Here is a 13,420-nt window from a genome sequence, read left to right on the forward strand (position 1 = left end):
ACCTATTCCAGCAGATCTACATCCTTCCTAAAGTTAGGCCTACAGACCTGTATACAGAACTCAAGAGGCCGCCATAGCCGAGTGGTCAGGGGTGCAGGTGCATAAGTACACGTGTCTTGAGTGACCCGGGTTCAAGCTCGTGACTGCTGAATATGGTGCTGTTTCTTGTATTCTCTCTACCTTGTGAACTCTTCTGGCCATGTGATCATCCCGGAGTATAAAAGGAAAATTTATTTTATAATTAGAACTCAAGATGTGGCCTAACTATGGCCTTATATAAAGGGATAATCACCTCTTATCCCTGCTAGCAAAGTTTCTGTATATCATTGGCAAAACCCCATGAGCTGTCCTGGCAGCATGTCTGCACTGCTCAAAGAATTTCATATCTGACTGCACAATTACCTCCAGATCTTTTTCATTTTCTACTACCCATACAATTGTCATTTGGAAGATGAAGAAAGATGTTTCAGTAGTTAAAGGTAAAGGCACAGGTTTTAACTTCGGAAGAGAGACTTTGACAGTTTAAGGCACTATATGGCATCTATAAATTGGGAGGGGATTGCCAAGGGAGGACAAATACATTTGAATTATGGAGTACTTTTAAAGCAAAAATTACTGAAGCTATGAACGTATACACACCAATAAGAAAATATTGCAGGAGGAGGACACCGAAATAGGTGACAGTGGAGTTGGCCAGTCAAATACAGAAAAAAAAAAAGATAGCATGAGATATTTACAGAGCGATGAAAAGTACTGAAGCTTACAACAGGTACAAGATGATCTATAATACCACCACAAATAAGGTTAGGGGGGGGCCAAAGTTGTGTCTATGAAATACTGGCTAAAAGAGCAAAGAATGGGAACAAGAAATGTTTCATGTATGTGAATACTACAAAGAAGAAAGCTAATCAGATCGTACCCTTGTGCAGTGGGTGTGAGAAATTCTTAGATAACCCAGATAAAGTTGCAGATGAATTGAATAAGTACTTTGTATCAGTCTTTATTGACAAAAGACCCTTCATGCTGAGAAGAGGCTATGCAAGTGAGGCCGAGCTATATGAAATTAGTAATTTTGTAATTACAGATGACTGTTTATTAGGAAATTTTTGGGCATAAAGGCAAGTAAGGCTTTCAGAGTTGATGGCATATACATGGTAGTTCCGGTGCAGTAGCACACGCACTTTGAGTAGACCGGGGTTCAAGCCCCTGACTACTGAATATGGTCGATCTGCCAACCCGCACTGGACCAGCGTGGCAGATTATGGTACATTTCCCTCAGCATGAATTGTTAAGGAGACTTCCATTCTTCTATGCTGGGTTGATAATGGCTGCACTTTACCTGGTAGTTTTGAGAGAGACTGCCAGGGAGTGTATTGGACCACTGAAGTTAATTATATGAGGGCATCTTTGGACTCAAGGGGAGATTTCTTTTGGTCGGAGAAGTGCCAATGTATTGGCAATAAGTAAAGGCAGTTCTAAAAGAGTAGAGATGGTAACTATAGACCAGTTAGTCTGACTCAGTGGTAGGAAAAATCTTAGAGGCAATGATCAAGAGTGCAATCCATGGACATTTAGATAGTTATGGCATTCTGAAGGACACACAACATGGTATCAGTGATGGCATTTATAGCAACAAGTATATCCTGTTATCTAATGGCAGCTGCAGCCCTCGGTCAACATTCACCACTGCAGGGTACATCAGCTGGAGAAACCCTTGTGATATCATCCTGGTTTGCCATGGTTGAATATTTTCCTATGTAAAAGATACTATTGCAAATATACTTCATAAAGAGGGACAGAATACTCTGTTTTGGTATGGATTTTCATCTCAGATTGGTTCAGTGTTGGGTGCCATAATAATGTCCCTGCTTATTAATGTTGGTGATGTCTTTAAGAGTTACAATGCATGTTTTACAAGATGACAGGACATTTTTAACTGTTATATTTAAAGTTTTGTTAAGGGAAAATCATGTTTAACTACCTTTGTAGACTAATTTGATACAGTTATTCATGAACTGGATGTAGGGAACAATTTCAACATTGTATATTTGGATTTTAGAAAAGCATATGACTTGGTCGCTTATGAGAGGTTAGTCTATAAGCTTGAACAGGTTGGGATTACTGGTAAGTTTCTAAGATAGATTGCTGAGTGGCTGTAGGGCAGAAGGCAGAGGGTTGTAATTAATGGATATTCTTCAGATTGGTGTAATGTCAGGAGTGGGGTTCTTCAAGGATCAGTTCTTGGACCACTGTTGTTTCTCATTTTCATAAATGACATCGACTGAGGGATAGAAAGTGTGATGTCAAAATTTGCAGATGACGTAAATACTGGTAGAATCATTAACAATCAGTGCCAAGCAACATATCATTAACAATCAGTGCCAAGCAGCATATCGTTAACAATCAATGCCAAGCAGATTTATACTCATATTTTGCATGGAAACTAACAGTAATCACATGGGTTGTGTTAGGGTAGCTAAGAAAAAGAACAGGTGCATGTATACTTGCGTGTACACCAATGGTAGAAGTTTAGTAAATAAATTTGATGAATTTGAGGTATTGCTCAAAATATCAAAGGCAGATATTGTTGGGATTTCAGAGACGTGGTGTCACACAGATATAAGGAATGCAGAAATGGAATTTGGGGAGAACAATGTGTACAGGAAGGACAGACAGGATAGGAAGGGAGGAGGGGTTATGCTATTAGTTAAGAAACATAAAATCCAAGGAAGTGAAGCCAGTCGACATCGCTGGACAGTGCAGTGTCGAGTCAGTTTGGTGTGACATAAGCATTGGGAGATCAAAATTGAGAGTAGGAGTGTGCTATAGGCCTAATGACTCTGATAAGTACAATAAGAAACTGTACAGGGAAATAGAGTGGGGCATTAAATCAGAGAGTCTTATAATGGGGAATTTCAATTTCCCAGATATTGACTGGAATTTGTGGATTGGTCACTCACACACTAGCAAGGCTTTTGTGGATTTATTGGATGATTGTTTTCTACATCAGCATGTTCGGGAGGCAACTAGAGGGAGTAATACTCTTGATTTGATTATCAGTAGTGATTTTTCATGCATTAAGAATTTGCAGATAGAGGAACCACTAGGTAGCAGTGATCACAGTGTGCTGAAATGGGATTTACTCAAGGAGGTAACAACCATCAGAGGTAAAGGGAAGGGTTATTGCTTTCGTAAAGACGACTACGATGGACTGAGACAGTATTTAAATTCTATACCAACTGATGATGTTACCAACAGCAAATTCAAAATGGGAAGCATTCAAAGAACTTATCTTGGAAGCTACTAGGCTTTACATACCATCTAAGAAATATTGTTCAATGTTTAGGCCTAAATGGATGTCAGATGAACTAATGAGACATATGGCAGAGAATAAAAATGCATGGGATACATATAAATTAACACGTGACACACAAGCCTATGATAGCATAAGTTGATCTGTACCCAAGTTACAAAGGAGGTTAGGCAGGTGAAGGCAGATTACAAGAAATCTTTGGCAAGGGATGCAAAGAATGTTATTAGTGGAGTCCCTCAGGATTCAATGTTCGGTCCATTATTGTTTTTTGTATTTATAAATAATATTGATGATGGTATATCAAGCTTAATGTCCAAGTTTGCACACGATACAAAGGTTGGGTTAAGGACACTACTGACGCTATGCTGCTCCAACAGGGTCTGGAAAGGTTGAGCAGATGGGCTGAGAGGTGGCAAATGAAGTTTAACATTGACAAATGTAAAGTACTACATATGGGAAACAGCAACCCCAGAGCAACGTATCAACTCTGTGGTACTACACTGACAGTGGTAGAGAATGAAAAGGACCTTGGGGGCAATTGTGCAGGCAGATATGAAGTTCTCTAAGCAGTGCAGACGGGCTGCAAGAGTAGCTCATGGTGTCTTATCAATGACATACAGGAATTTTTCTAGCAGGGATAAGGAGGTGATTATTCCCTTGTATAAGGCAATGGTCAGGCCACACCTTGAGTACTGTATACAGGTCTGGAGGCCTCATTTCAAGAAGGCTGTAGAGCTGCTGGAACGAGTACAGAGAAGGGTAACAAGATTAGTGAATGGAACAAAGGGTGCTCTTACGAAGAAAGGCTCAAGTTTTGTAAATTACAGTGTCTGGAGACTAGGCATCGGCGAGGTGATCTGATAGAGGTGTATAAAGCTTTGAATGGTTTGAGCATGCTCAATGCTGATGGGATTCTGTCTCTTGTTCAGAATAATCACCTGAGAGGGCATAAATTCAAATTGAGGAAAGACAGATGTAGGATAGATGTGTGGAAATTTGCCTTTAGCCAGCGGGTAGTTGGTTGTGGAACAGACTTCCATCCCTTGCTGTGGAAGTTGATAGCCTAAATAAGGCTCAGCTGGACAGGTATTTCGAACGAACGGAGGGGTGAAGTGGAAGTGTTTTTTTTTTTTTTTTTTGGCTGATGCTGCATAAGCTTGCTTTCTTGCATCATATGCCTCTAATAATGCTAAAGTCAGTCATAAAATTAGTAGTCAATATAAGTTATAAATGACAAAACAAGAGAGAGAGAGAGAGAGAGAGAATTAAACAGTAGAGCTTACCTGTTGAGTCCAATCCAAATGGGGTAAATGTAGTGATTTCCTCTGGAGCTGTTGTTGGAGGACCTATACAACGATATAAATGAAAGTGAGATACAGAGATGTTAAATTTGTGAAAAGAAGTAGGCATTTGACAGCTTCCTAGTTGTCAAGCATGTACTTTAAGGAAAACTTCTTAATTTGTTTGCACACATATGTAGTCTAATAACCTTGGGGCAGTATAAAAAGAATTCTTTTTAACTGGAATTGTGAAGTTTTTGTCCTGTTACATTGACTCTATAAGCTCTTTTCATTTATTAACAAATTGTATTAAATAACATCCAGATTTTTACCATCAACAAAATTCATTTATTCAGCAAAATCAAGCACTGTGTGTGTGAGGGGGAAGGATGATGATGTTTAATTATCTTTATATATTTTTATATATTTCTTTTTTTCCGTTATTATATATAACTTTTATTTATTTATTTTGTTTCCTCAATGCTATACGACTTATTTAAATATTCCTCGTACTCTACTATGCCCCCCCCCCCGTTTTGTTCCCTCCCACTTTACACCTGACTTGTTAATCTCCCAGAAGATTCTAGACTCTAAGGGGGTCTCAATATTTTAGTATTCCTCCTCTGGACTGGCTGAAGTTCAAAATGATTGACAAATACATGAGTACAAACCATAGCAATATTTATTGACATTATATACATTTCAATCAATAGCTACAATTAAGATCGAACTTTATTATGTGTGGCTTTGTTAGACTGCTAGGCCTTATCTGTGTAAATATCCTTGTAATCCAAACTACTAAATTTTATACATATATATATCATCATGTTCTTAGTGTGCCTCATCTTTGTTTCTAACAGGTCCAGGAGTTTTCATTACACCTCATAATTCTTACATCAGCTTTCCTACTACTTAACTGTCCTAGTAGGTCTACAGGTAGCTTTCAGTATGAGAATAAACAATTACAAGTAGCTATATATATATATATATATATCCCCTTTCCAAAATTATTACGTACACATATATATCTCAGTTAGAAAATCCTTTCCTCAACTACAGATCTGTTCATCATTCATACTCAACCAATGTAATTAACCATCTTCCCGTATATCTAATCCAATGATTCTTTAATTAGCTAGGCACTCAATCAGTGTTTTATCCATTTTAAACAATTACTATCACACTAAATTATATTCTTAATAAATCCCAATTCACTATAATTTAACATTCAACTACAATCCTTTGTTACCTAATTAGTCATTCCCCCAAAATCTACTATTATATCAAGGTATCCCTTCTATCCACTAATTAACTTTTACCTTAGGTCCTACTCTTAATTTCTCTACAACTCTGTGTCCATGGGTGCAATTATGTTTAGCTTTCTCCCTTAGATTAAGTATTTCCTCTAGAGTCCTTCCTTCACTAACTTAAGATTTTTCCGTACTTAACTATCACTTACTCAGTTTTCCGAGTGTTCTCCCTATTCTGGGCTGCCATAACCATCTGCATAATGGCATAGTCTCTTGGCGGGCGGTTGTTCATCCTTGGAATATATCAATCTACCTGAGGTTTGCTCTCCCGTAGGCACTGCTCTGCTGAGTTGAATAAGGATTCTTCCTCGCATCATCATCGGTCAGCGCTGCATCCGTGTACTGCTCTGGCACTGAGAAAACTTTAGGGTCAGCCAATCGCTCATCACTGCTCAGTTGAGTACCCTGCCTCTAGAATTTTCTTTGGGCGTTCTTCCCTTTCCTTCACTATGAACTGCATCAGTTTCTTTCACTGTTCTGTATTCATTAGCTACTGCTATATCTTCATTCTTCTATGTGGACACATTCTTTCTCCAACTTTAGACTTACATAAATTACTCACAAGGAACATTTCCTTCCCATTACTATGGCCTCCTCTCCAAAACTTTTAACCACCACCCAACTCAACAACGACTCTGCCACACGACTGTCTTCCTACACACACTGCCCAAAAACTAAAAAAACTCTCTTTACTCTGAATTTCAAAATTTCCTACCCTTTTCTCTCTGACCAATTGCTGACCTGTATATCCCTTCCCCTGTAATTCCTATTCATCTTCTTTACTCTTCTGTGGGCGTGTCCTCCATGATCCCATGTGTTATATGGGATCATGTGGACAATCATATAACACATGATCCCATGATTCAATCCGACAATAAGGCTGATCCTCAAGCCCAAATTGGAACAATTTATGATTTTAAGACCCATGCCCTGTCATTAAATAAGAAGTTTCCATGAATAAATAGAACCAATTATGTTTTTTATTATCAACATTAAACAGTATATAAGGAAAGAATAATCTGGTAGCCTCACCAGTAGTACAGTACTTTGATTCCAACGTTCTTGCCATATACAGCTAGGTCTCGCATAACGCGAATTCGATTAACGCGATATTCAGTTAACGCTATTTGAAAAATGATACCACTTTTCACTTTACATGATGCAAATTTCCAGTTAACGCGATCTTTTTTTTTTTTATGCGATAGTTGAAAAAGATTTGAATCGCGCGTTAAGCTTACCGCGAGTCGTACGGTCAATAAACAAACGTTTGCCTGCTGCCCGCCTCGGTGTGTTCCATCAACCATCGGAAGAAGCGTGTTTGTCTCCTGCTAATAAAGTCAATGCAGACTTGCATTTAAAAATTCAAAATTTTAAATGAGCCAGATGGAAATGTTACCGCGAAGGAGATAACGGTAAAAGAACTAGATGAAATCTTTCGTATCGCATAGAACCTCAAACAAAAGTTGAGGTTCTCCGCGATATTTATTTCGCCATGGCCCAGAGAAGATTGTTGTCGGCTATCGGAAATTGATTGATGAAAAGAGAAAGTCAACACTGTTCAAATATTTCCGAAACAGTAATTTCTTCATTGTGTATTTTATGTCAGAGGTTCCCAAAGTTTCTCGGTTCACGGTGCCTTTAATGTCTCAGTAATTTTTTTCAAGGCGCACCCAGACCAAAAGAAATACCTAACAGTTTCGTTTAGTAGTTAGGTCCAAACAACTTAATAAGAAATGCTGAAACTGTGAACTACCTCGAGCTAGTAGTTCGCGCGGTGTCCGACAGATGTCGAGTATCGCTGTGTTTCCCTCGAAAATTTAAAATATTCCGCGGCGCACAGTTTAAGAACCGCTGTTTTATGCAATAAACATTTAATTCCATAATTATTTTCATTATCTTTTACATTATATACAGTTAAAAAGTTATTTAAAAGGTATTTTTAAAATTCTTTATGGACATTCCAGAAGATCAAGGACCAATTATAATTTTTCCTATTGGTTATGATATTCGATTAACGCGATGCGCTCGCGGGACGAATTAATCGCATTAATCGAGGCCCGCCTGTATCTAACAATTTCTTAAATATATAATTCCTCTCTTTTTTGATGTTCTCTGTGCAGTTATTAGTTAAACCCATAAATGAAAATTGCTTGCCTTTTCTCAAAAAAAAATAACAAAATGATCTAAATACTACGTAGAGATCTAAGGGCAGAGCTCCAGCAATGCCTTCGAGACTTGATACTGGTTTACAAACTCTTAAATATAGTTAGGAGCATTACGCTTTGTAACGAAATTAATTTTTGGCGATATTTAATGTCTTCTTTAGAAGTGTAAGTGTAAAGTGTGTTTAGGGTATAACGGCACCAGGGGTTCCCCCCATCTCTGCATAGTATACATTGTCGTCTGCATGGGCAGCACAGTGGTATCATCACTGTCCTCCCCACACTGGGCGGAAAAGGCCCAGGTTCGAATTCCGTCGATGATGCGAGGAACTTTAATGGGCTTTTTTCGCTCTGTGGCCGAGTTTGTCAGTCTCAGGCATGGATAACAAAGTTTCTCCCCTAGAAACGGGTTTTTCGTCCAAAAAAAAACCAGACAAATCGACCATAGAACATGTGCAATTAACGTACATAAGACACACAGTACACCAGATGAATTTAATTATTCGGGTGACCTAAAAATGACTTTTTTTTTTTTAATATATACATTGTCCTGTGTTTCAGTACACTGTTAAGGCCATAGATTTAAAAATGTATGGATATTGTAAGTGTAATGTCATGAAACATTGCTCTTCTGACCTTTTAGCTGTTTAGCCTCCAGTGGGACCCACCGTTTCCCACACCATGCCCCGTGGAGGCAAGTTAGGTACACTAGTATTTTTATATAGTACTCTGGCAGGTCTTACCACCTAATTTCCTGAGATTTTGGAAGTGGAGACTCGTATTTCCATTGTTTTGATTTCAGTTAATTCTGTTCGGTAGTGACGACGCCATGTTTCATCTGTAGTTTCATATCTCGCCAGAAAGTTTTCAGCATCTGCTTGATAATGAGAAAATGAAGTTTTCAGTCGATGTTTCTGTAGTCAAAAGTCGGTGAAATCTTGCGTCATGCGGAAATCTTTGTCATAGCTAATCCATTCAATAAAATCTGTTGCGCCCTTTTAGTTGAGAGTCTGTAGCCTGCACTGTTTCTTGAACAGTCACTCGCCAATCATCCATCACATGTTATGAACGTTATGGACATTTTCAGGAGTGGTTGGAGTGGTCACAAGAATATGTTGCGTGAAAATTGTTAGTAATTCTGTTGGGTGATTTTTTTAAACAGATAAAAGTTTCAGGAATGGAATTCCAAACTTTTAATATCTCATTTTCTGCAGTTTTCTTTGCTAATCCCGTCACAAATTTTTCTCTTTCAATATCTTTTAAATCAGCTCTGAGATCGATAAATGTTTGCCTCTTAATTGGGCTGCTCTAAAAAATCAATCAATCAATTGCACATCTCAAAATCATCCAGGTCGATCCACTGAAACATTTTCAGGTTCAGTTCAGCTAGTTTTACACTGTCTTCAAACAATGAATTTTGCAGTTTCTTCCAATTCTTTGAACTTGACAAATCTTGAAGAAAACTGTTCAATAGTTGACTCAATGATGTTCAGACATAGATTTGAAGGCTCTGACAGTCTGTTTTCTCATCAGTTTCAAAATCAGTGATGTATCTTTTTAGGTTTGGGAAATATTTAAAATTTTCACTGTACATCGCATTTATAAACTCACAGCTTAATTTCAAATGCCTTTATGTTATCGAACATAACATCAAGGGTCTTACCAGAGTCCTGTAATTTGGCGTTAAAGTCATTTAAATGCGAGTCGAAATCTGTAAAGAATATCAGTGTAGGCTGGTTCAGAAACAAATTACTGCATGAATACAGCTATTTACTAAATGGTGTAACGTCATTGCATGCCTGAAAGAGAGAAGGGCCGTGCGCACGTCACGACTCAAAGTTTCTGGAGTGATGTTGGAGGTTTGAAATTTTTTTGGGACGCTCTGAATTCCACATGCCCAAAAAAATTGTACGCGTGCCCCTTCGAGCACACGTGACATAGATTCATCACCCCTGCACTAGACAAACAAAGCACTACGCATTTCTGGCCATGGTACACTGTACTGATAGAGAGTTCTGTGCCAGCACAGTGTACCACGGCGGAGTTGAACTAGACTTCAGGAGCTGCCTTAACATAAGAAGCAACACTCGTACACATATATGCAACAAAAATACAGCTTCCTTCTAGGAAAGACTAGAAACTTAAGAAACAATTCTCATAGAGTACTGAGAATTGTTCAGAATATCAATGTAGGACTCAGCGTTCATAGTTTCATGTATCGGATCTTATGCATACCAGAAGAAAGATCTCGATTCCAACTTCACAATCAGGTAGTAACTGGTCTCCCAAATTCATTGTACTGGAAAAGCATATGTATATTGTGAATTGTTGCCAGAAGAATCAGTTTTCATTTATTCATTGTGTTCAGACTCGTTGTTTCCTGCACCGGTCGATGATGCACATTTTTTTTTTTTTTTTGGTTGTCAAGGATTCGTGGGTTGCATTGCAGCTCTTCAAAATTCTTGGCCGACAGTCTTATACGTGCCATAGAAATAGTTAGAGGTTTGACTATGGGTATTCCCAATTCCAAACTGTGAGCGACCAAAAAAAAAAAAAAAAAATCAAATTATTATTTTAGGATTGCCGTAATTGAATGTATTAACCCGTATTTGTGTCTGTAAATTGCGTGTTCTATGGTCGATTTGCCTGTTTTGCTAGACGAAAAAACCTCAATTTCTGGGGGAGAAAAACCTTGCTATCTACGCCTGAGATCGACTAACTCAGCCACGGAGTGAAAAAAGCTAATTAAAGTTCCAGGCGTCATCGATGGGATTCGAACCCGTGCCTTTTCCACTGGGTGTGGGGAGGACAGTGATGATACCACTGTGCTACTCGCGCAGACTGCAAGCGACCACTTGAAGTTTGGAACTGCGAGTTCAGTCTCTAGAAGCTATCTTAAAGCTCATCGATTCCATCACCTCAGGGTTTCACTGTCACCGATGGCTCCCACTTCTTCGGCAATTTCCGTTTATCATTCCACTTTGTGTGCCCATCGCTCGGCGAACACATTTGAAATAAATTGTGAGCTAACTGCCGATCACTTTTATAGGTCAAAATATTTGCATAATTCATAGTCACACACAATTTACTGCAATGAGAGGGATGTCGTATTACCTTTAGTAAAATATGAATACAGTACTGTTACTTGTATTCTCTCTGTCTTGTGAACTCCTCTGATTGTGTGAACGTCCCGGAGTATATTTCGAGTGAGTTGCTCTCTGCGGTTCATTTTCATTTGAACTTACAAACAGCAAACATCTTTATTTTCAAGAATTCTAAAATAAATAACGTAGCATGTAGTGACGAATATCTCAGAAGTATGTACATGTCGGTTCGATGACGACCACAACACAGAGAGAATACAACAAACGGCACCGTATTCGGCAGTCACGGGCTTGAACCATGGTCACTCAAGGCACGTACTTATGCACTTGCCTTGAGCGACTAGGGTTAAAGCCCGTGACTGCCGAATACTGTGCTGTTTGTTGCATTCTCTCTGTGTTGTGAACACCTCTGACCGTATGGTCTTCCCGGAGTATAAACGGAAAATTAATTAATTTATTTCTTGCGAACCGATAACGATTCAAGAGTAGGTTATCTTTCAATAATTATAAAAGTAAGTGTTTAGTTAGAAAATAAGAAGACACTTACACAAACAGAACACCCTAATTTCGTAGTCTCGGCACTTTTGATTTTGTGAGCTTTCGCACACGAGTCCCTTGCTTGTACATGAATATCTCAGTTTTTGATTCGTGGTTTTGTGAGATTTCCCTGTTTCAACATCTCTGCACTGGACTGCCATCAAATGTGGACAATTTTTCTTGAAATCAGGGATCGAAGAAAATGTTTCGTAATCATTTCCGTCATCGTCAGGAATATCGAGGTTGATCCATGCACTCCACGCTCCACACTGTGGATGAAAATCTTCTATAAAAATAAAATTGATCAAATCAGTTTAAGAAACATGAGAATGACAGCTGGAACAAATGATTATTAAAATTAGTGGTAGTACATTAGCATTAGTAGATGTTCGTTCGTTATTTGGTTTTTAGGAGCATTATCAACTAAGGCCATATTGCTCTGGGGGGATATGCAGTGGTCATTCCCTGACCTTTCCGTATCCTCCGTATTTGGTGGGCACGGGCTCGAACCCCCGTCTAATCAAGAAGCCTGTGCTACGCACTGCTGCTCCTGCCCACCTGGCTACGGAGGCGCCAGCATTAGTAGACGCATACGATGCAAGAAAGAAAGCTTATGCAGCATCAGTCAAAAGGGGAAAAAATCCTTCCATTTTACCCCTCCATTCGTTCCAAATGCCTGTCCAGCTCAGCCTTAATTTATTTAGGCTATCAACTTCCACAACAAAAGATAGAAGTCTGTTCCACCAATGTTTAACCCGCTGGCTAAAGGCAGATTTCAGCAGATCTGTTCTACAACTGTCTTTCCTCACTTTGAACCTATGCCCCCTCAGGTTCTTAATCTGAGCAAGAGGAAGAATCCCATCAGCATTCAGCTTGCTCAACCCATTCAAGGCCTTATACGCCTCAATCCGATCATCTCGCATGTGCGAACTCTCTAGTCGCTGCAATTTGCAGAACTTAAGCCTTTCTTGATAAGAGCACCCCTTTGTTCCCCTCATCATATTATTGCCCTTATTAATTGCCCTTCTTTGTACTCGTTCTAGCAACTTTACATCCTTCCTAAAATGAGGCCTCCAGACCTGTACACAATACCTTATGTGTGGCCTGACCATTGCCTTGTACAACGGGATAATCACCTCCATGTCCATGCTAGCAAAATTCCTATATATTATTGGCAAAACTCCATGACCTACCCTGGCACCCGTTTACACTGCTCAGCAAACTTCATATTTTACTGTACAATTACCCCCAGGTCTTTTTCACTTTCCACTTCCTTGAGTATAATACCACACAATTGATATTTCTCTTCGGTTATTGCTACCCATGTGCAGTACTTTGCATTTGTCAATGTTAAACTTCAGTTGCCACTTCTCCGCCCATTTGCCCAACTTGTCTAGATCCAGTTGGAGTAGCACACTTGTCTTTACTGTCGTTAACAACCCTGCCAACCTTTGTATCATCCACAAACTTGGACATTAATCCTGATGTTGATGAATTCACAAAACAAGAATGGACCCAGCACCCAACCCTGGGGAACTCCACTAATAACATTTGCCCACGAAGAGCAGTGTCCATTGATTACCACTCTCTGTCGTCTCTCACTGAACCATCCCATCCCTTTGTCCAATGGGATAAAGGGATGGTTGAATTTACCTTACCCTTAATGCCATACCTCTCCAATTTGTACAGCAGTCTTCTATGTGCAACAGTGTCA

The 13,420-nt window shown here is 39.2% G+C and overlaps 1 protein-coding gene across 1 annotated transcript in view; it reads right to left on the bottom strand.

The window, feature by feature from the left end:
• Positions 1–13,420, bottom strand: part of LOC150090433 (uncharacterized) — a 562,729-nt gene that overhangs the window by 396,255 nt on the left and 153,054 nt on the right. Inside the window, exons 71-72 of the mRNA XM_090389881.1 lie at positions 11,717–11,992; positions 4,597–4,659 (exon numbers count right to left, since the gene is read on the bottom strand). Coding sequence (XP_090246007.1) covers positions 4,597–4,659; positions 11,717–11,992 — 339 coding nt within the window. The remainder of the gene's footprint in view (positions 1–4,596; positions 4,660–11,716; positions 11,993–13,420) is intronic.

The sequence above is a fragment of the Mastigoproctus giganteus genome, chromosome 2, assembly GCF_048544385.1.
Source record: "Mastigoproctus giganteus isolate SK-2022 chromosome 2, ASM4854438v1, whole genome shotgun sequence".
Taxonomy (NCBI): Eukaryota; Metazoa; Arthropoda; class Arachnida; order Uropygi; family Thelyphonidae; genus Mastigoproctus; species Mastigoproctus giganteus.